We start from the raw sequence: 27,337 nt of genomic DNA on the forward strand, positions 1-27,337 counted from the left end.
TCGGGGTCGACGTGGCTTCTGATATAGAGCGACTTTCAACGGAATTGGGGCCTTAGCATCAGTCTCGACCGCTACGTGAGGTTGAAAGGGAGTCGGATGCACCCAATAATGTAAAAACTGTGCCTGTGCACACAATGCATATAATTGCATAACTGGGGCTCCCCCCCCCCCCCCCCCCTGCTGTAGAGGGAGAGTCAATAGATCCCATGAGGCCCTGACCTGTTTCCCGGCCCATGCCAGCGTGATTGTGACATTTTAGGGTGTAAAAAAATCTTTGGTTAGCCATGTCCTCGTTCGACCATAATTTAGCTGCCACACCTCCTGCGTGTCTCGGCCGATCCATATCCCCAAGTATTTAACTTCATCAGCTTCCCAGCGCAAAGGGAATTCCGACACCAGTCAGCGGAAAAACCATAGACTTGGTCCAGTTTATAAAGACACCCGAAAGCCCACCAAACCGGATAAACTCTCTCAGCAATGGATCTAAATTCTCCTCTGGGTTCATTATGTTAAGCGTGACATCGTCCGCGTACAATGATATAAGCAGACTACGAGAGCTGAAGCCTATGCCACGTCCGATATGATGTTGCCGGACACTGGCAGCCAGAGGTTCCATTGCGATAGCAAAAAGTTGAGGGGACAGCGGACATCCCTGCTCAGTGCCACACAATATCAAAAATGGGTCCGACAGTAGGCCATTGACCTGCAAACACGGCGTAGATGCGGAGTACAGCAGTTTAATGCGGCTCAAAAAAAGCGGACTAAACCCTATGCGCCCCAGAATGGAAAAGAGGTAGGACCATTCAAGCATATTGAGCGCTTTTGTTGGATCAAGAAAGACCACTGCGGCCTTCTCGCTAGGATGTAGATAGTGTAGCACCGAAAATATGGTTCGTAAATTGTGGGATGTTGATCTTCCCGGAATAAATCCGGATTGGTCCGGCATTGCAATCATTGTCAGGAGTGGCTGTAATCTATTGGCAATCAGTTTCGCCAATATCTTGACATCTACATTCATCATGGAAAGGGGGCGGTAGGAGTACAGTTCCTCCTCAGGTTTCCCGGGTTTAAAGAGCGTTCGAATCGTTGCCTCTCTCATAGTCTGTGGTAACACCCCCTCTTCCAGCGCCTCTTCATATACTGCCAGCAGTCTAGGCGCCAATTCCTCAGCATATGCCTTATAAAATGCCGCAGTGAGGCCATGAGGGCCGGGAGCCTTCCCCAGGGGTAGGCTTTTAATAACCTGGACCACATTCTCCACTGTAAAAGGGAGGTCCATGTAAACCCTATGGGTATCGTTGAACCAAACCAGTGTGTCAAGGAATGCCTTAAGTTCTTCGGTGCAAGTCCCCTGTGTAGTCGCGTACAAGTGGGAGTAGGATGCAAAAAACTCACCGGAAACCCCCTCCTGACCTCTAACCAGGTCACCCTGTGTGTTGCGTATTTCATGGAAAAAGTAAGCTGACCTAGATGGTCCTAATTATGCCTGCCAGTGTGCGTCCCGGCCTGTCCCCTTCGCCATATCTGTGAGTCTCTGCATATTTGCCTAAGAATTTCGCTTCACGCTGTGCCTCCTCTGCATACTCTAATAGCAGCAATTTTAGTTTTTGCGCAGTATGGGGATTGTTCGAGGAGTAGAATGCGCCCTCCAGTGTCTTAATTTTGACTTCTAAGGAGGCCAGTGTACCACGAATTGCCTTTAATACTCCCGCCTGTCGCGCAATGCATTGGCCCCTGACTAACGCCTTGAAGGCCTCCGAAAGCAAAGCTTCAGTTTCAACCAAGCCTTCATTGTTCGCAAAGTAATCCACTATATCTCCCCTCATTTCCTCCTTAAAGGCCTCATCTAGTAATGCGTGTGGTGGGATTCTCCAGGTGAACGCGCAGGGCAGGGATCCCGGGAGGAACAGCCTCAACAGACATGGTGCATGGTCGGACAGGGTGCAGGTAGATGTGACATATCCATGGTCCAGCCCGCGGCATCTCTAGTAATTAACCAAAAGTCCAAACGAGCACATGCATTATGATCCGATATACACGTGCCTTCCTGTTCCAATTGGTGTCTATTGTGCCAAATATCAACTAGGTTTCCTTCATGCCCAGGAGTTCTTGATACCACACTCTCCGAGTCCAATCCAGAGCCACTAGCATGACTTGGACCCGGTCAGTCAAGATCTTCTTGAGAATCCTGGGTAGTAGTGATATCAGTAGAAATGCGTACAGTATTCCAGAGCCCCACTTGAGATGGAATGTGTCTCTGCAAGAGTTGTCTTGGAAACTCCAATGCGCAGATGTGCATATATTGTGCCGCTTCTTGATGCAGACGGCATTAGTTATCCACTAGGCATTGATGGCATCCTCCCTGGCGCTGCATGACAAGGAATATGTCCTGCCGCTCTAGCCGTTTCCAGAGGTGTAGAGCCCCTGTGCACATGGTTCGTGACCCCGCCCCACCCTATTTGTTGCAATACCACATTTTGGTGGTGTTGTCTGTAAACACCTGAACCAGCCTCCCCTTGTTGGACGGAAAGAAGGCTTTCAATGCCAAATGAATTGCCCTCAACTCTAACAGACTGATGTGGGGCCGAGGCTCTGCCAGGGACCAGAGTCCTCTGATCTGTACCTTCCCAAGGTGGCCGCCCCAACCCAGGAGTAATGTATTTGTCACCCCTTTAAACTTCTGGGTTGGGAAAAGAGGAGTCAGCCGCTGGCCCAGGCACTGTTCGTCAGTCACTAAGATATCCTTATGATATCTGGACCAGGTCAGAGAGATTCCCCTAATGTTGTGCCCACTGGGACATCAGATCCACTGCAGAGCCCCCATATGCCATTGGGCATGTCATACCAGCACGATGTAGGAGGTCATGAGACTCGGCAACCTCAGTTTCACCGAAATCCAGGATCGAGGCTGAAACATTGGAATTATAAGCAGATTATCAAGTACTCGTGGCTCCAGAGGCTAGGCACAACACTGTACTGTGTCTAGAATGGCTCTGATGAAAGGGAGCATGGTCTGAGAGGGAGTCAGGTGTCTCTTCGGCACATTGATGGTGAACCCCAGCGAATGCAAGAGTGTCACTATAGTCTGGAGGTAGGTGACTACTGCCTGGGGGCAATCCTGCCTTCAACCACTAGTCATTGAGGTAGGGGGAAGACTGGAGTCCCCCACCTTCGCAGATGGGTTGCAACTACCTTCACCACTTCGTGAACACCCAAGGGGCACTGGTAAGGTCAAAAGGGAGCACAGTGAACTGAAAATGTTTGCGGGACACTTTGAACCGCAGGTAATACCTGTGGCCAGACAGGATGCAGATGTGAAAATACGCATCCTACAGATCCAAACTACCATCCAGAATCAAGGCAGACAGGACCTGAGCTAGCGTGAGCATCTTAAATTTCTCTTTTCGCAGAAAGGTATTGAGAGGGAGTAAATCTAGAGTTGAGCAGAGGCCTCCATCCTTTATTTGGCACCAGAAAGAAGTGGGAATAACTACCACGCCCTAGTTCTAGTATTGGATACCATCTCGATCCCTCCCTTAGTCAAAAGAGCCTGCACTTCCTGTTGGAGTGAGGCGAGATGGTCCTCAGTCAGCAGTTCTTGATATGGTGGCAACTGCTGGGGTTTGTCAACAAATTGCAGGATGTACCCATTCTGCACGATTTGAGCCACCCACTTGTCTGATATAATTGCCATCCATTGGGGCAGGTGTGCCTGCTCCTGCTGCCAATGGGATGGCTTTGCTTGATGGAGGGCACACTAAAGAGGTGCTGAGGCAGCCAGTGGGACGGGGGGACTGGGCAGCATGCTGGGTCTGGCTCCCACGTCCTTTTTGGTGTCCAAGGCCCCATCCTCAAAAGGACTGGGCAGGCTGTTACAAAGGGTAGGGGGCAAATACTGTGAATGCCTCCAATTGCCCTATATGCAGTCCTGGTAGGGGCAAAATTACTGTTGTTGCAGCTGGGTCAAAAGGGGAAAGCCAAGAAATCTGGCATTGACTCTGCTGTCACGGAAGCGCTTGCGCGCTTTATTGGCCTGGTTGCCACATAAGCGGGAGCTATAAAGGGCATGTCTATCAGTGATAGCTGGACACCCCCGAGAACATAGTGGACCGTAACAAAGTGTTGCGACAGTGCCATCGTGGAAACCATGATTCTAACTCGTGGAGTGTAGGCCTCTCCGCTTCGGTGCAAAAGGTGCAAGGGCAACAAATAGCCCAATGCACAACTTCGGGAAGTAGGGGCACTTGCAAACTTGCAGGATGTCCAGGAATTCCGGTCCCATGTCTCTTGTGATAGCTACAGGTCTCAGCTTTGCTGGGGACTCGTGTCTGCTTCGGAGATGTCTGGAAGTCAGTGTCCTGTGTCGCAAATTCTTCGGGATACGGCGAGCCTCGAAAATGCAGACCGGCAAGATGCTTCTTTGGTGCCTGTTTGAACAGGGAGGTCACTCCTTGACCCCAAGAGAGATTTCCTCTGTCTTCCAGTCGATATGGAATGTCGAAGGTCCAAGATTTCGTCTTCAGAGTTTCAACCAGGGTAATCTAAAGTCCTAGGGACTGGGTTCCTATGCTTATACTAAGTTTAGGGGTTGGACTAACTCTAGGGTCCCACCTATGGGAGGACCTGGGGAGGGGGTAGTTACACCCCTTCCCCTTTGCCCAGTTTCGCGCCAGAGCTGGGGCTGAGTGCCCCAGCAACTGGATTGAACTGGGAAATGCATGGAGCACCTTGTGTGCCTCAGGCAGTGTCTGAAAAGCATTCACTGATGCAACCCACCCTTCCCCAATACACTAAAGCCTGTCTGGGGAGGTGCTGGCCCCTCCCAGGACAGGAAACCTATTGTCCAGCCTCCCCTGCTGGAGTTTCGTCCAGCAGCAGGTCAGACTCGTGTCTATGGCAGCAGCATCCATTTTGTGATGCTGAGGCTCTTTTAAACATTTACCGGGTGTACCAGTGTGTACATGTCTTCTCCCTCTAGAAGGGTGGAATGCTACACCCGAAGCCAAAACTGGCGGGGGTTGGATTCAAATGTGTTTGACACCAAACACAACTTGTTTTGATAAAGCCAAACCAAAGTTAGCAATAACGGCGAGGATTTTAATGCACTTATGAGTATATGGTATGGCTATATCATAGCACAGCTATAAGGAAGGGATTCCGAAAGCTGCAGAGGGGCTCAGCTCATGCTAGGGCACCCTCTCACACAAAACCAAGCACTTTGCCTTCAGGATTGTCAAGGCCTGCCATAGGAGTGACTTGTAGGTTAATATGTGTCTATATATATATATATATATATATATATATATATATATATATATATATATATATATATATATATATATATATCCACAAATTCCTCCTTGTTTCAACAAAAGGATAAGCCACACCCGCCAGGTACGATTCAGATGTTTATTCGGGCACAAACAGACGCGTTTCGAGCTCACGGGCTCTTGGTCATATATAATTTTTATATATATATATTTTTTTAATTTATTTTTGTTTTTTTCAAACAATGGCCCTTACGTAGCAATAAGGCACACAACAGCATTCCGCCCTCTGGCATTACAGTGCAGCCCGCTCCTTGCATCCATTTAAAATTTTATTTCGCCGACGCGTTTCAAGACACTCGGTCTCTTCTACTTGGCCTGCCAGAACCACACAGCTGACATTCACATTGCTTGAATTACAACCTTTATTCACTTCAATGCCCGCCCCCAGTGGGCGTGTGTCAAGCCTGATGTATTTTGGGGCGTGGAGTCCGACAATGTGATTATTTGTTAACTTCTAGTAAGTTCAGTTGTGCAGTTCGTTTTTTGGCTACGTAAAGGCCATTGTTTGAAAATATAGATATAGGTATACTATAACTAAGTAAGGGGTGCTTACACCACCTTACCCAGGCTGCAAGTGCAGACCTGTGGTGCCATTGGAAGGCTTCCCAGTGGTGGCATAATACATGGCTTCCTCAGTCACCCTCCGTCGCATGCTTGACTTCAGGGCGGTGTGTTCCCTGAAAATATTCGGGAGCGGCTCATTGATCATCCGTTTGAAGGCAGCCTGTTGTTCCATGCCCTGGCTGACTCCGCCATCCAGAGGTTCCTGGCAGGGCTCCGTCCTCCTCCTCCACCTTCTCCTCCTCGTCCTCCTCCTCCTTCCCTTCCTCAGTGACGGCTGAGTTGAGCTGGTTTTGGGCTTTTTTGAGCCGGGTGCCCCTGCTGTAGATTGTGTTTTCTTGCCATTGAGTCCTCCTTGCTGGGACTTTGGGTTTGTTGGCTGCTGGACGGCCTTTTGTTGACTTTGTGTTTTTTTGCTGGAGTTGTTACACAGACTTGGCCATGAGATTGGGCCTTCTATTTGGGCTGCTGTCAAGCCTTCTGCTGGGATGTTTTTCCCCTGTGACTCTTTTGTTTTCTCCTCTGCTGCGAAAGTTCTTCCAAAGAGGGTTCCCATGTCTTGGGACTTACTGTACCCTATGTGGGGTAGTGGTAGCTGTTCTATAGCTAAGCTCTGCTGGGGAGTGCTGGTCGCCTTCGGGTGCCTGTTCTCCAGGGCGTTTCTGTATGTTGCTATTGCTTCTTGAGGTTGTGTGCGCGGCCCCTTGTAGTGGTGGGTCCGGGCATTTCTTCTCCTTCCTGCTCTTGTGCTGAGAGCTGGGATGCTTCTGTGTTCTTATTGCTTCTGGCGGCTTATGGCTAAAGGTGCAGTTCTGGCTGGCATGTTGCCTTCTCTCTGGGTGGGCTCGCCCTCTTTCCCTTGTGTTCATTGGGCTTATTCTTTTTCTTGTTCCTCTGCCTGTCCTGGCATTGGATTGAAGCTCTGTTGCCTTGGGGGTGGAGTGGAATGCTTCGGCCTCTCCGGCCTTGCCCTTGGATCCTCTGTTGTGAGTGTACGGGCCTGTTCACTCTTCCTTCTTCCTCCTACATCCCTCTTGGGGTTGCTGGTGTTCGACTTGTGGGGGTCCTCTTGCCTGGAAGGGGCGAGGTTACTTCCCTGGTCCGCAGGTCTGGTCCCCTGTGGGACCCTCTGTCCTGTCCAGACTGGTGGGGTCCTTTTGCAGACCATCCTTCCCCGTGGGTATTGCTAGGGTATCTAATCTACGTGAAGGAATCTGCGGCTACTAGTCTTTATCAGATGTAAGAGTTACTTACCTTCGGTAACAATGTATCTGTCAGAGACGATTCTAGCCACAGATTCCTCCACGGCCCGTCCTTCCTCCCCGTTCTGCGAGGACCCCATGGCTGGTCTTCGGTACTTGCCTCCGGGTAGGGGGCTGTCTCCTGTGAGTACCTTCTTTTGCTCTTGACCGTGGCTCAGTCTTGTTGCTGTTCATTTCTCCTCTTTGGTTCTTTGGAAGATAGGGTTACGGTGCTCCTGTGCCCCGCTGTTCTGGCTGCTCCAGGTTGGGGAGGTTTGCCTTCAATCTCTGCCCTCCATTCCCTTCCCCTTGCTGCTAGGGGTCCTAGCCCCTCTGCTAACCTCTGAGTTGGGATCCTCTCGTCGTGCCTTACCCTTGTTTCTTGGGGGGTGGTTGCCCTCTATGCTGGGGTGGTTTGGAGGTTGGTTGTTCCTGCCTGTTGGGACTGGCTCCCCTTCCTTGTTTCGGGGTGAGGGTTGTAGGCCTGCTACATATGTCGACTTTTTATGTAGGTTCTTTGTCTCCGGGGGAGTGGGGTGGTGGTTTTATATGTACTGGCAGGGTGGCTGCTCAGGGCTCTGCTCTGGTATTCCTTCTGCCCCTTCCCTTGGACACTGCAGTGTTGCACTGTTCATTATGGTGCCTTTCTCTTTTTTCTTTTGTATATACTCTTTCGCACACTGTTCCCATGCTCCCACAGTTTTTTGTCTGGTGGCTCCGAGTTGTGGTGCGGAAAAGTTCTCCGAAGAAAACTGACGTAGGCGCGCCAGGGCGTGACCTATGTGACCTCGCTGACGTCACATACGCAGACGACGCCTGGGCGGAGTCGCTTGATGCCATGCCGCCCCGCCCTCGGTGCGCAAGGAAGCTGTGGCAAAAAGTTTCCGGATCCAGTCTCACGCCTGCGTATAATTCTACGTGAAGGAATCTGCAGCTAGAATCGTCTCTACCTGATACATTGTTACCGAAGGTAAGTGACTTGTACATTAAAGATAGATTCCTTACCTTAGAATAGATACCTCAGCAATACCAATCCGAGGTGGGTCTGCAAACCAAGTTCACACCAGAAGTCCTGGAGAACTGAACGACTGAAGAAGCATTCTTTCCGGACTTGGCTGTCCACGCAGTAGTGTTTTTTAAACGTGTGCAGGGATGCCCACGTGGCTGCCTGACAGATGTCACCAAGGGGGACTCCACATCAGAAAGCAGTAGTGGCTTCCGTCGCCCTGGTAGAATGGGCGCGCAGTCCTACAAGAGGTTCCTTCTTTGCCAAGGAATAACAAATTTTAATGCAAAGAAGGACCCACCGAGAGATGGTCCGTTTTTGCACGCCCGACCATTCTTGGTGCGCACATAGCCAACAAAGCGGTACAAAAGGCGGTGGTGATGGACGGAGCATCTGAATCAATCAAACACTCACACCCAGTCAAAAGATCTGGGTTTAATCCATCACCGTTCTTTAGCCCACTCTGCCACCCCAGTTCAGACATGGCTAAATGCAAATCAGTCTGACCCTGTGCCTCATGGGAACAGTCCAGCCCGAACTGCCAAGCCATGTCTTCCCTGGACCGGAAACAAGCTTCCGAGGACTGGTTTCTGGCATTCCAGCCGTCTTCAGCCCGGCTTGCTTGAATCCAGTGGCAAAGTGAGCAAGGGACTCATGTCTGGGCATACCCTGCCACACTTATGGCGGCCAAAAGCGGTACAAAAGGGGGTGGTGGTGGACGGAGCATCTGAATCAATCAAACACTCACACCCAGTCAAAAGATCTGGGTTTAATCCATCACCGTTCTTTAGCCCACTCTGCCACCCCAGTTTAGACATGGCTATATGCAAATCAGTCTGACCCTGTGCCTCATGGGAACAGTCCAGCCCGAACTGCCAAGCCATGTCTTCCCTGGACCGGAAACAAGCTTCCGAGGACCGGTTTCTGGCATTCCAGCCGACGACAAAGAGCAGGTCATCCACCCAGTATTGTTTTGTGCGATCCAGATAGAAAGCTAGTGCATGTTTTGGATCCAGACTGTGGAGTCTCTCTTCCTCCTTTGAAGGATGCGGGCGGGAAGAAGGTGGGCAAAAGTGATGGGCTGTCAAATGTGGAAAGAGGTAACCACTTTGATGGCGCGCCTAAGGCAAGCCCGTCTGCGCCCGACCGGGGCCTGGGGCCCTACCCCCTGGCCAATCTGCCCCCTCTTACACCTCTGCAGAGCTTAGGACTTACCAGGGCGTCTGGCCCATTAGTGGTGAACTTCATAATAAATTAGCCATTACTGGGATTCTCTCCCTGTCCCCCGAGGCCCCCCCTGCACCCCTTATGGAACCTTCCCTTTCCATCTTTCCTGCTCCCTTGAGTGTCCCTCCGACTCCTCTTGCCGCAACCATCCACCCCAAACCCATCCTCACCAAGCTCTCCATCTGGTATCTAAACACTCGCTTGCTAGCCAGACACCAGGTCGAGATTTTCCACCTGCTTGATACCCTCTGCCCTGACATCCTGTTCCTCTCCGAAACTTGGCTCTCATCTGAGTCCACGCCAGATATTCTGGCTGCTCTCCCCAGCAATTATTACATCCTCCAGGCTAACCGGAGCTCCTTTGTCCGATATTCTTGCAGTTACGCTGCACTCCAAACATTTTGCGCTGGCATGTGTCCTCTGCTACTGCCCACCTAATCCCTCCTCAAACTTTGTCCAATTCTTTAGCCACCTGGTCGCAGAACTGGTGGTAACTCATGCTAAGCTCCTTATCAAAGGTGACTTCAACTATTGGCCACATGATCCACTCGAGAACCTCCATTCCAAACATTTCATAGACTTACTTTCTGGACTAAACTTCATAGAATACATTAAAGTAGCCACGCACATTAAAGGGCATACTCTGGATCAGGCTTGGGCCCTTAATCTGGACATACTCGACCTCCATGTGTCCCCTTGCGCCTGGTCCAACCACTATTTTGTCTCTCTCTCCATCAGCCTACCGATCACCACCGCTTCTCGCGCGGCTGTCCCCACTATGGTCAGAAATTGGAAGCATGTAGACATCCCTTCCATCTGTACGAACCTTACTTCACCCTCCCTGCATTCCCTTACCTCTTGTACCCTCAATGTGCACTTCATAGGCAGACTGAAGCTCTCTCCTCCTGGATGATCCAGTCGAGAGATAACTTTGCCCCTCTTAAAGCTTTAAAAATTAAGAGACCTCATGACGCTCAACTTTGGTTCACTAATGACCTTAGGGACAGGAAGCTCGCTTTGCGCCAATTAGAGCGCAAGTGGAGGCTCCATTACTGCCCCCCAAAAAAAATCCTATTCCTGAAGGCCCTACAAGAGTACAAAGTGGCCATCGTAGCGGCCAAATCCGCACACTTTTCTGCAAAAATACTCCGCTCTAGCTGCAAATCAAAAACCATTTTTTCTATTGTGGATGAGCTTGTCAAACCTGACCGTGTCACCACTACATCCCCTCCTTCGTAACTCCTTTGCGACTCCCTCAATAACTATTTTATGGGAAAAATTATAACTATCAAAACCAGTATCCCCGCGGCTGCTACTATACTGCATTCTATCACGGCCCCCCCAAACCCATTCACTACCTTATGTTTCCTACACTTACGGAAGACACTTTCTTTTCTCTTTCCTCGAAAGTCAAATCTGGCTCCCCCCCTGGACATTTGCGCCCCCCCTCCCAACGTCAGCCGCGAAATCTATCGCAATATTACCTCGCCCCCTCTTTCCCTCTTGAACAACTCCCTCGCCTCTGGGGTGGTTCCCCTCCCCTTCAAAACTGCGGTGGTCTCACCTATCCCAAAAAAACTTGGAGTTGACCCCGCCATCCTCTCCAATTTCCGCCCAATTTCCTTCTCCCCTTCTTAGGTAAAGTCTTGGAGGCCTATGTGGTCAATTGTCTGAGCACTTTTATCGAATCCACCCACTTCCTTGACCCTCATCAGGCTGGCTTTAGGCCTTGCCACTCTACTGAGTCTATTGCTCTGGCCGTCCATCAGGAGTTAGAAGGGGGGCGGACCAGAACCTCTCCCAGGCTTTAGTGCTCCTGGATCGGTCGGCGGCGTTCGACACTGTTGATCATATCATCTTACTTGAACGTGTCGAGCTCGCCGGCATCCAGGGGCTACCACTAAAGTGGATTACTTCCTTTCTTCAGGATCGCACTAAGGCAGTGTCCCTTCCACCTTTTTCCTCAGCCGGAAACCCCCTTGCCTGTGGGGCTCCGCAGGGCTCAGCGCTTTCACCACTTCTCTTCAACTTCTACATCTGTCCACTCATCTCAGCCCTTCAACAAAAATCTGTCACCCTTTTCAACTACGCGGACGACCTTCAGTTAATTTTCTGTATTGACCCCTCCCAGTCCTCCATACAAAATATCCATTCTGTCATGAATTTCATCAGCTCTTGGATGAACCTCAATCAGCTCAAACTTAACCCTGATAAAACTGAGTTAGTTCTCACCGGCCCCCATAGCAACCCTTGGAATTCCTCCTTTTGGCCACCTTCACTCAGCCCCTCTCCTTCCCCCGTTGACTCTGTTAAGAGCTTAGGCATCACCATCTCCACGGACCTCTCTATGAGGCCACAAATCAATTCTGTTGTATCCACCTGTTTCTATCATCTACGCAGTATCCGTAAAATTAGTAGACTTCTTTCTCACAAAGCTCTTGTACAAGTCACCTTGGGGCTCGTCATCTCTCGCATTGATTATGCGAACTCCCTATATGTGCGCATACCAATCCAAACGTCTCCAACTTATCCAGAATCAGGCAGCCAGGTTGGTCTATGGTCTACCAAGATCCTCCCACACCAAGCCCCTCTTAAAGAACCTTCATTGACTCCCAGTTGCTCATCGCAGCCTTTTCAAGCTCGGCTGCCTGACCCACAAAGCTCTCTCCTCCCAGGGACCCTCTTTCATCTCCTCCCCCTTGCACCGATATGTTCCCCAGCGTGAACTCCGCTCCTCCAACCACAATCTTCTCACCCCCTGCCCCTTCAGGCGAAAAAAACACGGTGGTCTACGATTCTCCACTCAGGCCCCTCTTTTCTGGAACTCTCTACCTCCAGCACTTCGCCTCCTCTCATCCTACGCCCACTTAAGGAAATCTCTGAAAACTTGGCACTTCTCTTTAGCCTATAATTAGCTTACCTGATCTGAAACCGTAGGTGTATGTGCGTTTTACAAGTTCTATTTATCATATTATCATATCATCATATCAGAAAAGAAGGTAGAATTCGAAGGACAACCTTGTCCGGATGAACAGCAAGGAACGGAGTTTTAGAAGACAGAGTCTAAAGCTCACTCACCATGCTAGCAGAGGGGATGGTAACCAGAAAAGCAGTTTTTAAGGTCACGAGTCTGAGAGGACAATTATGTAGTGGCTCGAAAGTAGCACCAATAAGGTAAGTCAAGGCCAGATTCAAGTCCCACTGGGGCATTACAAAAGGAATAGGAGGAGAGAGGTTAGTAATGCACTTAAGAAATCGATTTAGGGGATTTGAAAAGAGAATCTTGATCAGCAAGCCGAAGACAGGCTGAAATGGCCGACAGATAGCCCTTAAGGTGGCCCAGAGCAGAGCCCTGCTGGGCCAAGGAAAGGAGGAACAAAAGAACCTCAGAAAAAAAAGCAGAGAGGGGATCTACAGCCTTTGCTGTGCACCATGCCACAAATGTGTTCCATCTACAGGCATATACCGTTTTGGTGGAGGGAACATTACAGACTTCAGGTGGAATGTCAAACTGTTGCTGCACAATCCCCACGCATCGAGGTGGAGGCTGGACAAGTTCGGGTGGAGGACCGAAGACGCAGTCTGATCAGAGCATCGATGGCCATGTTCAAGTGCTCAGGATACCAGACTCTTTGTGCCCAATCCGGAGCCACAAGAATGACTTAAGCCTGGTCGCGCTTGATCTTCTTCAGCACTCTGGGAAGAAGTGGGAAAGGCGGAAAGAAGACGCAACTCCACCCGTGACGAAAAGCGTCGCCGAGCGAGTGCCGCCTTGGAAATTGCAATGCACAGAACTGCTGACATTGAGCATTCTCTTCGGTGGTGGATAGATCTAACCAAGGCTCTCCCCACTGCTAAAGGAGACCTTGCACCACCTCCGAGTGAAGACCCCATTCATGATCCATCATGCACCTGCCAGGTGTTGGGCCACCAGAGACATGCCCTGATGTTCCAGCCATGTCCAATGGCGGAGAGTCTCCGTCCACGACCCCGCCCTGCTTGTTGCAGTACCACATGGCAGTGGTGGTGTTCGTAAACACCTGCACTACTCTTCCCTGGACAGAGGGAAGGTATACCTTCAGTGCAAGACGAATCGCCCGAAACTCCAGAAGGTTGATGTAGAGCCAGACTGCTCCAGCCTCTGATCTTCGCCTCTCCCAAGTGGCCGCCCCACCCCAGAAGGGATGCATCTGTCACCACTGTGAACTCTGGTTGGGGAAGGAAGAGGGATCTGCCGTTGACCCAATCCTGGGTCGTTAGCTACCACTGCAATTAGTGTGTAGTGCCCTCCGAGATCTGGACGCAATCTGAAAGATTCCCCTGATGCTGTGCCCACTGGAACTTCAGGTCTCACTGCAGAGCCCACATATGCCACCTGTCATGATACACCAGCAGGATGCATGAGGCAAAGAGGCCCAGCACTCTCAGGGTCATTCTGACCGAAACCCGGTATAGAGGGTGAAAGATCGGAATCATAGCCTGAATATCCCAGACTTGTAGTTCCGGGCTTATCCTTCCGAACAGTGTTGTATCCAGAACCACTCCAATGAAAAGGAGCTTCTGAGAGGGAATTAAGTGTGACTTTGCACGTTGATAGTGAACCCCAGCGAATGCAGGAGGTTGGGGGAAAGCTCGAACTCCTGATCTGGGCAGATAAGCTGCAACCACCACCATTGCTTAAGTGAACACCCAAGGGGTGCTGATAAGGCCAAAGGGGACCACAGTAAACTGAAAACGCTTATTGCCTACGGTGAACCATAGCAAATGCCTGTGGGCCGCCAGGACGTCGATGTGGAAATAGGCGTCCTGCAAGTCCAATGCTACCATCCAGTCTCTAAAGCAGACGGAACCTTCGCCAATGTCAACTTCTTGAACTTCTCCTTTTGGAGGAGGCGGTTGACGTCCCGGAGATCTAAGAATGGATGCAGGCTGTAGGAGAGTAGGGTCTGCTTCCTTTGGTTACCCCCACTTTTTGCTCTGTTTCACTGGTTTTTCGACTTTAGTATAGCTGTGGCTCTGCTAATGAGGACCACAGCCTAGCGGTTCTCCCTCTAAATTGATACCATGTGCTTTAGGTACATACCAGATTGGTTACTGGGGTCACCCTTAGGTACCCAGGGCATAGGTGCACAAAAGGCCTACCAGGGGCTGAAGCATGTATTGTACCACCCCTGTTTAGCATTACAAACTGACACCACAGGTCTGCAATTGCAGCCTGGGTAAGGTGGTGTAACTACCCCTTACCACCACACTTACTTAGTGTGAGAGGGTGCCCTAGCATGAGCTGAGTCCCTCTGCAGCTGTCGGAATCCCTTCCTTATAGCTGTGCTATGATATAGCCATACCATACACTCATAAGTGCATTAAAATCCTCGCAGTTAATGCTAACTTTGGTTTGGCTTTATCAAAACATGTTGTGTTTGGTGTCGAACGCTTTTGAATCTTAACACCCACCCCCCCTCCCTGCCAGTTCTGGCTTCAGGTGTAGCATTCCACCCTTCTAGAGGGAGAAGACATGTTTCACCCTGGTACACCCGGTAAATGTTTAAAAGAGCCTCAGCATCACAAAATGGATGCTGCTGCCATAGACACCTCCCCAGACAGGCTTTAGTGTATTGGGGCAGGGTGGGTTGCATTCAGTAAATGCTTTTCAGACACTGCCTGGGGCACACAAGGTGCTTCATGCATTTCCCAGTTCAAACCGGTTGCTGGGGCACTCAGCCCCAGCTCTGGTGTGAAACTGGACAAAGGGGAAGGGGTGTGACCACCCTCTCCCCATGTCCTCTCATAGGTGGGACCCTAGAGTTAGTCCAACCCCTAAACTTGCTATAAGAATAGGATCCCAGTCCCTCGGACTTTAGATTACCCTGGACGAAACTCTGCATCATATATCTTGGACCTTCGACATTCCATATCGACTGGAAGACGGAAGAAATCTCCCTTGTGGTCAAGGAGTGACCACACTGTTCACAAAGGCCACAAAAGCATCTTTGCCGATCTGCATTTTCGAGGCTCCCACTGGATCCCGAAGAATCTGCGACCTAGGACACGGACTGCCAGATATCTCTAACGCGGACCTGAGCTCCTAGCAAAGCTGAGACCAGTATTGGACACAAGAGACATGGGACCGGAACTCCTGGCAACTGCACGGACTTCCCGAAGTTGTGCATTAGGGCATTTGAAGCCCCTGCCCCAAGCACCTTTTGCACCGATTCTCAGAGACCTACACTCCACGAGGGTCATGTGGGCCCGCTTTGTGCATTTTGGTTCGAGGCTCCTTCACGATTCCTAGTCCGTTGGCTACGAAGCCCCCGCGAAGGGGCCTCTTTGATTCCTTGAGCTTTCCTGGTTGCTCCAGACGTGCTCTCATCCTCTCCAAAGGAGGAGTCCCTCAGACCTTGCTGATCTGAACCGAAGCCAATCTCGACATCTTGCGTGGGTTGCTGTTGCTGAGCCTTGTTGGGTTCAGTCCGGATTCTGACGCTGCAGCACTTGACATCCTTCGTGGGACAGCTCGAATCCAGCTCCTGGTCGTAGTCGACTCCTCCTGGTCCTCGTGGCTGAAGAGTCAAGCTTCACCCCTTTCACCTGAAAGCACCCAACATTGGCTGGCATCTTCTCCTCGCCATCCTGGTCACTGGTTAGTGACCTAGACTTCTGCTTTCAGGTTCTTCACATCTCCGATCCACCCTTGGATCCAACCGGACACCTTTCCTCTGGTCGCCTGCAGCATTTCTTCGCAGCTCTCCATTGGAATAGACTACGAAACCAGACACCAAAAGAAACCTATGCACCAGGCTTCCCTGGGTGAGGTAACAAGAGTACTCCGGTACTCCCGTGGGTCTTGACTCTCGAAGTGTCCTAGTCTAAAAAGGTTCTATCATCGTTTACCTCTAGGTGCCCTTAATCTTTAAAACTGTAACTTGTTTGTTCTCCATAGAAAGTCAATGGTGATCCGTGGCTGTTTAGACACTGCACGCTTCCCCTGTGGGCCTTCTGCGACCCTACCTTGGGTGGTTCCTGGTAGCCTCAGCGGTTCTACAGGTCCTAGGCCTGCTTTATAACCCTCACATAGTTCTTATACCACTATTTTATTATATGGTTTGTGAGGCTCCTAGAGCATAACGTAAACTGTGCAACTTATCGTATGCTAATTAAGTTCTTTGTATTGTACTTTTTTATTTTTTTAAAAATCTTTTTATTAATAATAGGAAATAAACAAAACAAAAGCATTGGGTGAATTACAGTTTCCTCATTGGTCTAAGATACAGTCTCGCTTGTACAGAATTATGAAAACAGTATAAAAATTGCAGGTCACGGGGATTCCTGAGCTTCCACCTCTACTCGCCGCGCCGGGGGCGCACAAATCTCTCCTCGATAATTATTCTAGGCCCCCAAACCTTTAACCATTCTCGGGACAACCCCTGGCCACGTATACTGACTTCTCCCTGAACATACACCAGACCAAGTCCTCTATCCATTTGGAAACCCGGGCGGCTGACTGGCTCCCCACAACTGAGCGATGTTTCGTTTTGTTACCATACACGCCAGTGTTACCCATTGTTTCCCATACGCATTCAAGTCAGTGGGTTCCCACACATTCAGTATACATCTCCGGGTCTCCGGCCGTAACTCCACACCCAAAGCATCTCGTATCTCGTCATGAACCTTTGTCCAATACTCCTGCACTTCCACGCAATGCCAAAGAATATGCATAAAGGTGCCGAGTCTCCACACCCCCTAAGGAACTCCCCACTCTCCATTCGACCCATTCGTAGCAGACGAGGCCCCGTGACATATGACCTATGCAAGATCTTTAACTGGACCAGTCGAAGCTGCATCTGAATCGCAACCACCCTCGGGGAGGAGATCACCTCCATCCAGTCCTCATCGTCTAGCTCTACTGCATCTGCACTCCATTGTGTTCTGATGAGTCCCAACGGGTCTTCCATATTATTAACAAGCTTTTTATATATTAAAGAGATAGACTTCTCTGGGAGGTATCCGTCTAGCACTCGATCCTCAAGAGGAGAGGCCTCCGGAAGTGCGGCGTCTCTAGGTATGTGTGTAAGAAGGGCTTGTTTGATCTGGAGGTATCGATAGTCACTATCATGAAGGCTGTATTGCTGCTTGAGAGAGGCGAAGGTATGCACCGAGCCCCTTCCCCACATGTCCTTGATCTGTGTGATACCAATGAGATCCCACTTGTCGAATCCCTTGGTCTTCCACAAACTTCCTAGTCTCTCCAAATTCCATAAGGGGGTGGCCAAGGTGAGACTCCCCTCCCAGGCAAGATATCTATTGGCCGCGTGCCACACGTGGACGGCATGTGCCGTTGGACCCGCTAGGGAAAACCGTTGAGGTCTGGCATACAGCGCCCTGGTGAAATCCCCACCTGGCGCCTGCCCAGGGTCCATGGCATACCCTGGATCTCCTGGAGGTCTGTACACAACATGGATCACCACTGGAAGTTGAGAAGCCCAATACTATTTCCGCAGATCTGGCACCCCAACCCCCCCACCGTACCAAGGGAGAGTGAGTTTAGAGTATTCAATGCGGGGCCTTCGATCCCAGAGAAGTTTCCTCTGGAGGGCTTCAATATCTTTGAAATAGGATGCCGGCACTGGGTCCATTGTATTTTGTAATACGTACAGAAATCGGTGAAGGGCCATCATCTTGAACAAAACTGCCGTACTCAACAGAGAATAGTGGAAGAGCCTTCCAGCACATCTCTCTTAAGGCAGCCCAGGGTGGGATTCAGATTATTAATAAATTGTAGCTACCAGTCAAGTGTAACATAAATACCTAGATATTGAAACCTCAGTGGCTCAATCTGTATAGGGCATGACTGCGGGATCACTGGTGGCTCTCCCCTGAGGACGAAGAGCACAGACTGCTATGAAAACATTTCTTTGGATTCTAAAGTAAGGAATATATAACTAATAGTCTCTTTCAGATTGATTATATTGGTAATACCACCAGCTGCTCGTCCATGAAAGGACGAAATGCGTGTTGGGTGGATGTCCATGTGATGGCTTTTTTTTAACAGAAATTGAACCAATGAGAAAATAAAAGGACCTTTTTTTTTGTTTGTTTTTTGTAATCCCATATAGTGATGGACGGTTCATTGAACTTAGTAATTGGATGCTCAATCAGTGTACTTTCAATTAATTTTCAAGGAAGATCCTTTACGTTTTAAGGGAGAGGGATGTTTCTAGTTCACCTGGGATGGCATTGTCATGTGCACTCCTATTAATCTATAATGATATACTTTGAGCTACGAGTGATTTTGTTAATTTACTTTTGCCTTGCACTATAACACCCCGTAAAGTACATTGGAATTGCCACTGCCGCCAAGCCCTAGCATAGTGAGTGTTCATTACTTTCTTCATTGAAAGAGAATCGATTGTCATTCTGTTTCATCGTATGTGAAATGTAATTACATATCTTTTACTTTTATTTTCCTTCTATTTCCTTGTGTAGTTCATTGTCGTGTCCCTGAAAGATGGAATGTTCAACAATGCAAATGTGTTGTTCAAGACTAAATTTGTGGATGGCGTTTCCACGGTTGCGAGATTTGCACAGAGTCAAAATGGAACCGTGGGCTCGGCCCAGAGAGCAGACAAGTCGAAAACTAAGGGGAAGAAGAATTGATCACACTCGTGCTTCAAATACACCTGTTGTGCAGGCAGCATCTGCTGGCCAGGAATGTGCACTTTCAAGATTTAAAATGAGTAATGTGTGTTTAGCATGCCCCCAGAGTTAGGGAAGAACTAAAATTGGAAGTTCAGACATTGGTTCATCCTCTTATAAAGAGTTTTGAAGCTATTGCTTGTTTATATGTGGTCTTGTCTGGTTACCCTCCCGCTTCCTGTAGTGCTTTCCTACAAATACCTCGTTTTAAATGTTCTCTTTTTAAACTATTTATCTTGCTTCCCTGTCACCCTGATTAATATACTTAATCATGCTTGTGGAGAAGGAGGGACGTCCACTGACATGTACATGCTGAAGTGTTTTTGCTTCCTGCTCTGTCTGGACCGAATGAAATGCAAGAAACGATTCTTGTACATGTATGTGATTGAAAAAGAAACGGATTTGTAATTATGTAAATATGGGCTAGAAAGCCAAACCACAGGAACTGAGCTGTATTTTTGGAAGAAACTGATTGTTAACCTTTGATGTGGACAGTTGAAGGGTGTATTGAATTCCAGCAGTCCGGTTGTTCTGTGTAAAGAGAAATTATGCATGCGTGTAAGCGAGGCAAGCATGCTGTTCAGGTAGTCGTCTGCACTTGTACATAGCTCAAAATGTATAGCAAAATGTATTCTACTTTCATCTGTAGACCGTTTTATAGCTCTATGTAGTATTTTATCCGTACATTTTTCACTTTTTTATGTTAATAAATGAAATGTTTAAAACAGTTTAGTTTCATGCAAGTTTGCTGACTTTTTTATATTTTGAAATTGCATTTTCTACATTATGTTTAATAAGGTAGATTGAACCATGTCCTTGGTTGTCATCCTGCTGTAATCTGAATATGTTGATGATTATGTAAACTCTTGTTTTTAGGTCGAGCCTAGCGTTGCTGCGAGGCCTGCTGTAGTAGGGTATGTTAGAAGGGGAGTGGAACCCCGCCCATCTTTTTCATTGGCTGGCGTAATCGTAAATGGTAAATGCTAGCTTCCGATTGGTAACAAGGCTTCTTTGTCCCTCCTTATTAACACCCTGTCTCTTTTTGAGACCACCCATCAGGACTGGATCTTTTACTTGCGGCATTACACGGTCTCCTTAAAGAAGCCGGTAAGCACTATATTTTTTCAGCCAGCTTCGGCTCGGATGAGCTTCCCAGCCCGCCATGGCCCTCCGGTACGACCTGGGCTCCAACATCAGCCTCCTCAAGACCCTCAACCTGTGCTTCCGCTGCTTCCTGGTCAAAGTGCACGAGCTGGAGCACCAAAACAAGCTCCTCGAAAAGCAGCTGGCCCAAGTGCTAGATGAAGGTCGGCACTGGTGCGCTCTCACCCAGGACCAGTTGGTCCAGACCGGCTTCGTTGGAACCATTCGGTCACACGGTCTGGCAATCGGCTCCACTGACATCTTCAGCACCAACTTCGAAGTTGGCAGGGGGCCCACGCCGGCCTCAACGCCCTGATGAAGCCCATTGGGTCACCCCGAAGCTTGCCCTGCCTCCCCAGGGGTCCGGCCTCATCGCCCCCCCACCATCACCACCACTATGCAGCGGTGCCATCGTCACGCTTCATGCCGGTGTCCATTTGGACCTATTCCAGCACACGGCGGGTTGGCACCGGCGTCGAGACCCTAGTGCAAGGTCCCAGGGTGTCGTGGGCGCACCCCTCAGGGGTAGGGGAGCAGTTAAACACAATCGCGCTGGAGATCAGAGCGCTATACAACATGCTGGAGAAAGTGAAGTGAGAGCGGGACGAGTACAAAAGGTGAGAATCTCGGACAGAGTGAAGAGCGCCTAGATCCGCCGAGGGCGCTAACTGTATGATACTCATTTATACCCACGGGTGGCTGCGTCTGCCCACACACACACTGGTAAGATGCCGCACCGTTTGCAGGAGTGCTTTCTGCAAGTGCCACCAACACTCTGTAAAATTGCTCGTTTAAGTACTACTTCTGTATATACCAGGGAAGCTTGCTCTGCTCGTCTGTTCTGTGAGAATACCAGTACCGGTTAAGAAAGTGTTTGTTGGACAGGCCACATGAAGGGCTCGCTCCCTCCCCGCATGACAGGGCCCGGACACCGGCCCTCCAGGTGTTACCCACAGAACCAACCCGCACCCTGTCCCCTACGGGACTCCTGCCCCCGGACATCTCTGTATCATTGGGCCGAGCCACTATCAGCTCCATCGCCCGGCCGCCATCTTGGACACTGCACCACGAGGCCGCATGGCCTCAACTCGACCCTAACCCTGGGCCTGGCCAGGCCCCGACATCCCGGCACCACCATCCACCCAGGAGGTGAACGGACCACTTGGCAGGTCAATGGGAGAAAGAAGTGTCGATGGCTCTCCCCCGCCAGGTGCCGATTGCCCCCAGCTTCCCCAGGCGCTGGCTCCACCCCCCTGCTGGGTGTCTGGACTCCCTCATCCCGGACCTCCCGACCTCCAAGTGCGAGGGTCCGGACATCAAAGGGCGCCAGACCTATAACTGGGGCAGCTCCAGAGCAGGAAGGCAGTTGTATCCTGGAGTCGAGAGACACCGTGAAGAACTCATCCTTGACGGACTGCAGGCGCTGCCACAGCCCTGCCTTGTGAACTATCGTCCTGCCTGCTGGCGCTGCCGCAACCTTCTGCATCCTTCAACCTCGTCGGGACCTGCTGGCGCTGCCGCGGACCGTTGTAACTACCACCTTTATCGGGACCTGCTGGCGCTGCCGCGGACCGTCACTACCTACGATCATCTCGGGACCTGCTGGCGCTGCCGCGGCCCGTTCTCCTAGAACGCCGAGCTCGAGGATTGTGAGCTACCCATCATATCATCGCATCTACCAGATTGGTAACAAGACTGTCCCGCTACCCCCTTTCCCATCCAAGAGACTAGAATCGAGGGGACCCCTGGGTCCTGACCTCCTTGTACCATTCTACCGTACTTAAAGCTTGCTTATAAAGAACGTTAAACGTTATCTTTGTGTGGTGTACATCTGTGGTGGGGAAGTTACTCGTCTGTACGATCGCTGGAGACGGCTCTCCCCGGAGACCTCTCCCCTTGTCCTCGGCCGACCCTCCAGGTCCGTCTAACATTGGTGGCCAGCGGCGCGATCCGAATCAACGCGTACGTACAGAGAGTGACTCACCTCACGACTAAACCACAATGACAACCAGAGAAAGCGCAGAAAAATTCCAGATGGACAAATTGGAAGAGTACAACCATCGTGAGTTGAAACAATTTTGCATCGAACTAGGTTTTGCTACCACCGGTCTGAGCACTAAAGACGATTTTAAGCACGCCATTGAGTCTTGGGCAGAAACCGGGGCCGTCGGACCCCCGGACCAAAACATTGCAGCATCAGAGAGGAACACCACTGCTCCCGAATAGCGAAGAACGGGTCTCTCGCAGGAAGAGATCCAAGAGAGAGAAAGAAGCAGACTACATGAATTAGAAATGGCACGCCTCAAGATGGACGGTGAACTAAATCTAGCCGAACAAAAACTGAACCTAGAACATCTACGGCTCCGAGAAGAACGGGAAGAAAAACAGAGACAAAGAGAACTCGAAGAAAAGAGACTAGCGTACGAACACGAGCGCAAACTAGCAGAGTTAGACCTACGGAAGCAAAACAAAGACCTGGGGGTGCCCGAGCAACTGCGCACCCCAGGAGCTACAGAACCAAAGGTCCACATCCCCAAGGATGTCGTCCGAGAGTATTTCCGAAACGACGACATACAACAGTGGTTCAAGGCCTACGAGATCGCCATGACATCCCACCGGATCGATCGAAGTGACTGGGGAGCCGGTCTATGGGGGAGGTTCGTCAATGAAGGCCGCGATGCCCTGTTACAGCTCCCAGACCATCTAATGACGTCCTATGACCACATGAAGGCTGCCCTCCTCACTCGATATGGGCTTACACCCGAAATGTACCGCCAGAGGTTCCGAGACTGCACCCGAATCCCGGGTACAACGTGGGTGGAATATGTGAACTATTTCAGCCGAGCCTTCGAGGGTTGGATCAAGGGGAGCCACGTAACGACCTACGAGCAACTTTTTAACCTCATTGTGTGGGAGCACCTCTCCAACAACTGCTTCGTCGAGCTCAGGCAGCACCTCCTCGACAGTAAATTGACTGATCCACGGCAGCTCGCCGCCGAGGCTGACCGATGGGAGAGCACCCGAGTAGGCCGGAGTGGGCCGAACGAACAGAACAGGAACAACCAAGGTAAGCACCGTCCCCGAGGAGGAAGCCAGGGACGGGGGAGAGACACCGTCCCGGCCGCTCCCGCTACGAGCACCCCGCCCCCGGCCAGCCGGGGCAACCCCCCGATGCGCCCGGGGTTCCGAGCCAATGTCACTTGTCACCGATGCCAGCGAGTCGGCCACTACGCCAATGATCCGAATTGCCCAAAGAACCAGACCCCGGGGCCCCGCCAGGTAGCTGCCGTCGCCCTGGGAGAAGAGCAAATCTCCGAAGAACAGGAAGAATACGAACAAGAACAACAAGAGTGGAAACCGGCCGCCATGGTTCTAGCGTGCCTAGGGGGAAGAGACATGATCCCGCGGGCTCCCCTACCCGCCAACACCAGGAAATACAGTCAGTGGGTGAACATTAATGGGCGCAGGGCTGAAGCCCTACGTGACACGGGGGCCAGTGTGACGGCCGTCCGTTGTCACCTGGTGACCCCAGAACAGATCCTGCCGAACATTCTCTGCCCCGTCCGTTCAGCCGACAATTCTGAGAGTCTGTGTCGGATGGCCTGCGTCCCCTTCGAATGGGGAGGAGTCTCCGGCATGTTGAAGGTGACGGTCCGCGATGATGCCCCCGTGGACTGTCTCCTGGGGAATGATCTCAAGAGTTCCCCGTGGGCCGCCGTGGAAAGAAGAGAGCACCTGGGGATGTTGGGCCTTCCGGACTGGGCGTGCGTAACCACCCGGTCCATGGCCGCCCGTGCCATCCCCCGACCTGAAGAACCCGAATGGCCAGCACCTCCTCCCCCGATCGCTCCAGTGGAGGACACCGACCATACCGACCCTCCAGAACAAACCCCAGAAAGGCTCGCTCAGCTCCAGGGCCTTCCCGACCTGGCTCAGTGGCGTCAAGAGGGGGGACCCACCCAGGAACAGTTCCGTCAAGAGCAAAAGACCTGTCCCTCCCTCGAGGGACTACGACAGCAAGCCCTCGCCCAGAGCGCGGGAGACACCGCCGGGGCCCATTGGATCTATTGGGACAATGACCTGTTGTATAGCGAACAGAGAATCGCAGAGTTAGGGGCCAGTCGAGTGTTGGTGGTGCCCCTCCGTTTTAGAGACTTCCTGTTGAATTTGGCCCACGATGTCCCCCTGGCTGGACACTTGGGACAGGACAAAACATACAACCGCCTGGTGACACACTTTTTCTGGCCAAGAATGAGAAATGACGTCCTCAACCACTGCCGGTCCTGCCCCACGTGCCAGGCCAGCGGGAAGAGCGGCCGCAAACTCAAGGCACCCCTGCAACCCTTCCCGGTTGTTACCACCCCGTTCGAAAGGGTGGGAATAGACATTGTGGGGCCCCTGGACCCCCGAACAGCACAAGGACATCGATTCATCCTGGTACTGGTGGACCCCGCCACCCGCTACCCCGAGGCTGTTCCCCTGCGAACTGTAACAGCCCCGGTGGTCGGCCGGGCCTTAATGGGGATCTTCTCCCGGGTGGGCTTCCCCCGAGAAGTCGTCAGCGACAGAGGCACAAACTTTATTTAAAACAATATGAAATCCCTCTGGCAACAGTGCGGGGTCACCTACCGATTCACGACCCCCTATCACACTCAAGGAAACGGACTGGTCTAGCGGTTCAACCGCACACTCAAGGGAATGATCGGGGGGTTGGAAGAGCCCCTCCGTCGCCAGTGGGATGTGGTACTCCCGTGCCTCCTCTTGGCCTATCGAGAAGTCCCCCAGAAGTCCCTCAGCTTCAGCCCTTTCGAACTCTTGTACGGACACCCTGTTCGAGGGCCCCTCAGCCTAGTCAAAGAAGGTTGGGAGATGGCCCCCCTGAAGACCCCTCCAGACGTCTTCAAGTACCTCCTGACCCTACGCAATCAGACCAGACGATTCAGAGAAATAGCAAAAGCGAATCTTGAGGCCAGTCAGGGAGACATGAAGAAATGGTACGATCAAAATGCCTCCTCCATCGAATTCGAACCTGGCCAACAAGTATGGGTGATGTCCCCCACCGAACCGTGTGCCTTGCAGGACAAGTGGACAGGGCCCTTCAAGGTAGTCGAGCGCAAGAGCCCCGTCACCTATCTCATCGATATGGAATCTCCCCGGAACCCCCTCCGGGTCCTCCACACCAACAGACTCAAACCCCACTTTGTGCGCTCGGAGCTCAGCCTACTGATGGCTACAGACAGTGGAGCGGAAGAAGACTCCGAGCCCCTCCCTGACCTCCTAAGGACCCGTGAGAAAGATGGTTCAGTGGACGGGGTCCGACTCTCAGATGCCCTCACCCCGGAACAACGCCAAGACTGTCGGGGCCTCCTGCTGCAATTTGCGACCCTGTTTTCCCTCACCCCAGGGGTCACCCCCTGGTGCTTGCACGACGTGGACACTGGGGACAGTCCCCCTATCAGACATCGGGCGTACCGCGTACCAGATCGGGTACGTGCCTGCATCCAAGAAGAAGTGTCAAAAATGCTCACGCTTGGGGTCATCGAGCCCTCGGACAGCCCCTGGGCCAGCCCGGTCGTGCTGGTCCCCAAAGCTGCTGCCCCGGGCACCACTCCTGAGCTCCGATTCTGCGTCGACTATCGGGGTCTGAACGCTGTCACCAGAACCGATGCTCATCCTATCCCCCGAGCAGATAAACTGATCGACCGCATGGGGGCTGCCCGCTACCTCAGCATCTTCGACCTGACAGCGGGCTACTGGCAGATCGGCCTCACCCCCCGGGCTCAAGAACAATCCGCTTTCTCTGCCCCTGATGGCCACTACCATTTCAAAGTCATGCCATTCGGCATGAAGAACGCTCCAGCTACTTTTCAGCGACTGGTGAACCAGGTATTGGCAGGCCTCGAAGAGTTCAGCGCCGCCTACCTGGACGATATCGCTGTGTACAGCCGCCACTGGTCAGACCACATCCGCCACCTCCGAGAGGTCCTGCAGGCCCTCCAACAGGCCGGCCTCACAATCAAGGCCAGCAAGTGCCAAATTGGTCAGGGGTCCGTGACCTACCTCGGACGCCAAGTGGGGAGCGGTCTGGTGGCCCCTCTTCAGCTCAAGATCGCTGCCATCCAGTCCTGGCAGCCTCCAATCACGCAAACCGAGGTCCGAGCCTTCTTGGGGCTCACCGGATACTACCGGCGGTTTGTGAAGGACTATGGCAGCATTGTGGGGCCCCTCACAGAACTCACATCCAAGAAACACCCGAAAAAGGTCAACTGGACTCCAGACTGTCAAGCGGCCTTCGAGAAACTGAAGGCCGCCATGTGCACCGCCCCTGTGCTTCAGGCCCCCGACTACAGCCGGGAATTCATCGTACAGACCGATGCCTCCGACCATGGCATCGGGGCTGTCCTCTCCCAGCTGAACCCCGATGGACTTGACCAACCGGTGGCCTTCATCAGCAGACGCCTACTGGCCCGAGAACAGCGCTGGAGCACCATCGAGAGGGAGGCCTTCGCAGTAGTGTGGGCCCTCAAGAAGCTCCGGCCCTACCTCTTCGGTACCCACTTCCGGGTGCAAACAGATCATCGGCCCCTGCAATGGCTAATGCAGATGCGGGGGGAAAATCCCAAACTATTGCGTTGGTCCATCTCCCTGCAGGGGATGGACTTCACTGTGGAGCACCGACCTGGCCAGGACCACGCCAACGCGGATGGCCTGTCACGCTTTTTCCGCCTCGACGAGGAGAGTCCCCAAGAGGATGGGTGACTCTCCCCGCCTTCAGCTGGGGGGGACGCATGTTGGACAGGCCACATGAAGGGCTCGCTCCCTCCCCGCATGACAGGGCCCAGACACCGGCCCTCCAGGTGTTACCCACAGAACCAACCCGCACCCTGTCCCCTACGGGACTCCTGCCCCCGGACATCTCTGTATCATTGGGCCGAGCCACTGTCAGCTCCATCGCCCGGCCCGGCCGCCATCTTGGACACTGCACCACGAGGCCGCGTGGCCTCAACTCGACCCTAACCCTGGGCCTGGCCAGGCCCCGACATCCCGGCACCACCATCCACCCAGGAGGTGAACGGACCACTTGGCAGGTCAATGGGAGAAAGAAGTGTCGATGGCTCTCCCCCGCCAGGTGCCGA

The 27,337-nt window shown here is 51.8% G+C and overlaps 1 protein-coding gene across 1 annotated transcript in view; it reads left to right on the plus strand.

The window, feature by feature from the left end:
- Positions 1 to 19,785, plus strand: part of SMC2 (structural maintenance of chromosomes 2) — a 380,518-nt gene extending 360,733 nt beyond the window's left edge. Inside the window, exon 25 of the mRNA XM_086962048.1 lies at positions 18,849 to 19,785. Coding sequence (XP_086818174.1) covers positions 18,849 to 19,019 — 171 coding nt within the window. The 3' untranslated portion in view covers positions 19,020 to 19,785. The remainder of the gene's footprint in view (positions 1 to 18,848) is intronic.
- The last annotated feature ends 7,552 nt before the right edge of the window (positions 19,786 to 27,337 follow it).

This window comes from Lissotriton vulgaris, chromosome 3_1 (assembly GCF_964263255.1).
Source record: "Lissotriton vulgaris chromosome 3_1, aLisVul1.2, whole genome shotgun sequence".
NCBI classification, from domain to species: domain Eukaryota; kingdom Metazoa; phylum Chordata; class Amphibia; order Caudata; family Salamandridae; genus Lissotriton; species Lissotriton vulgaris.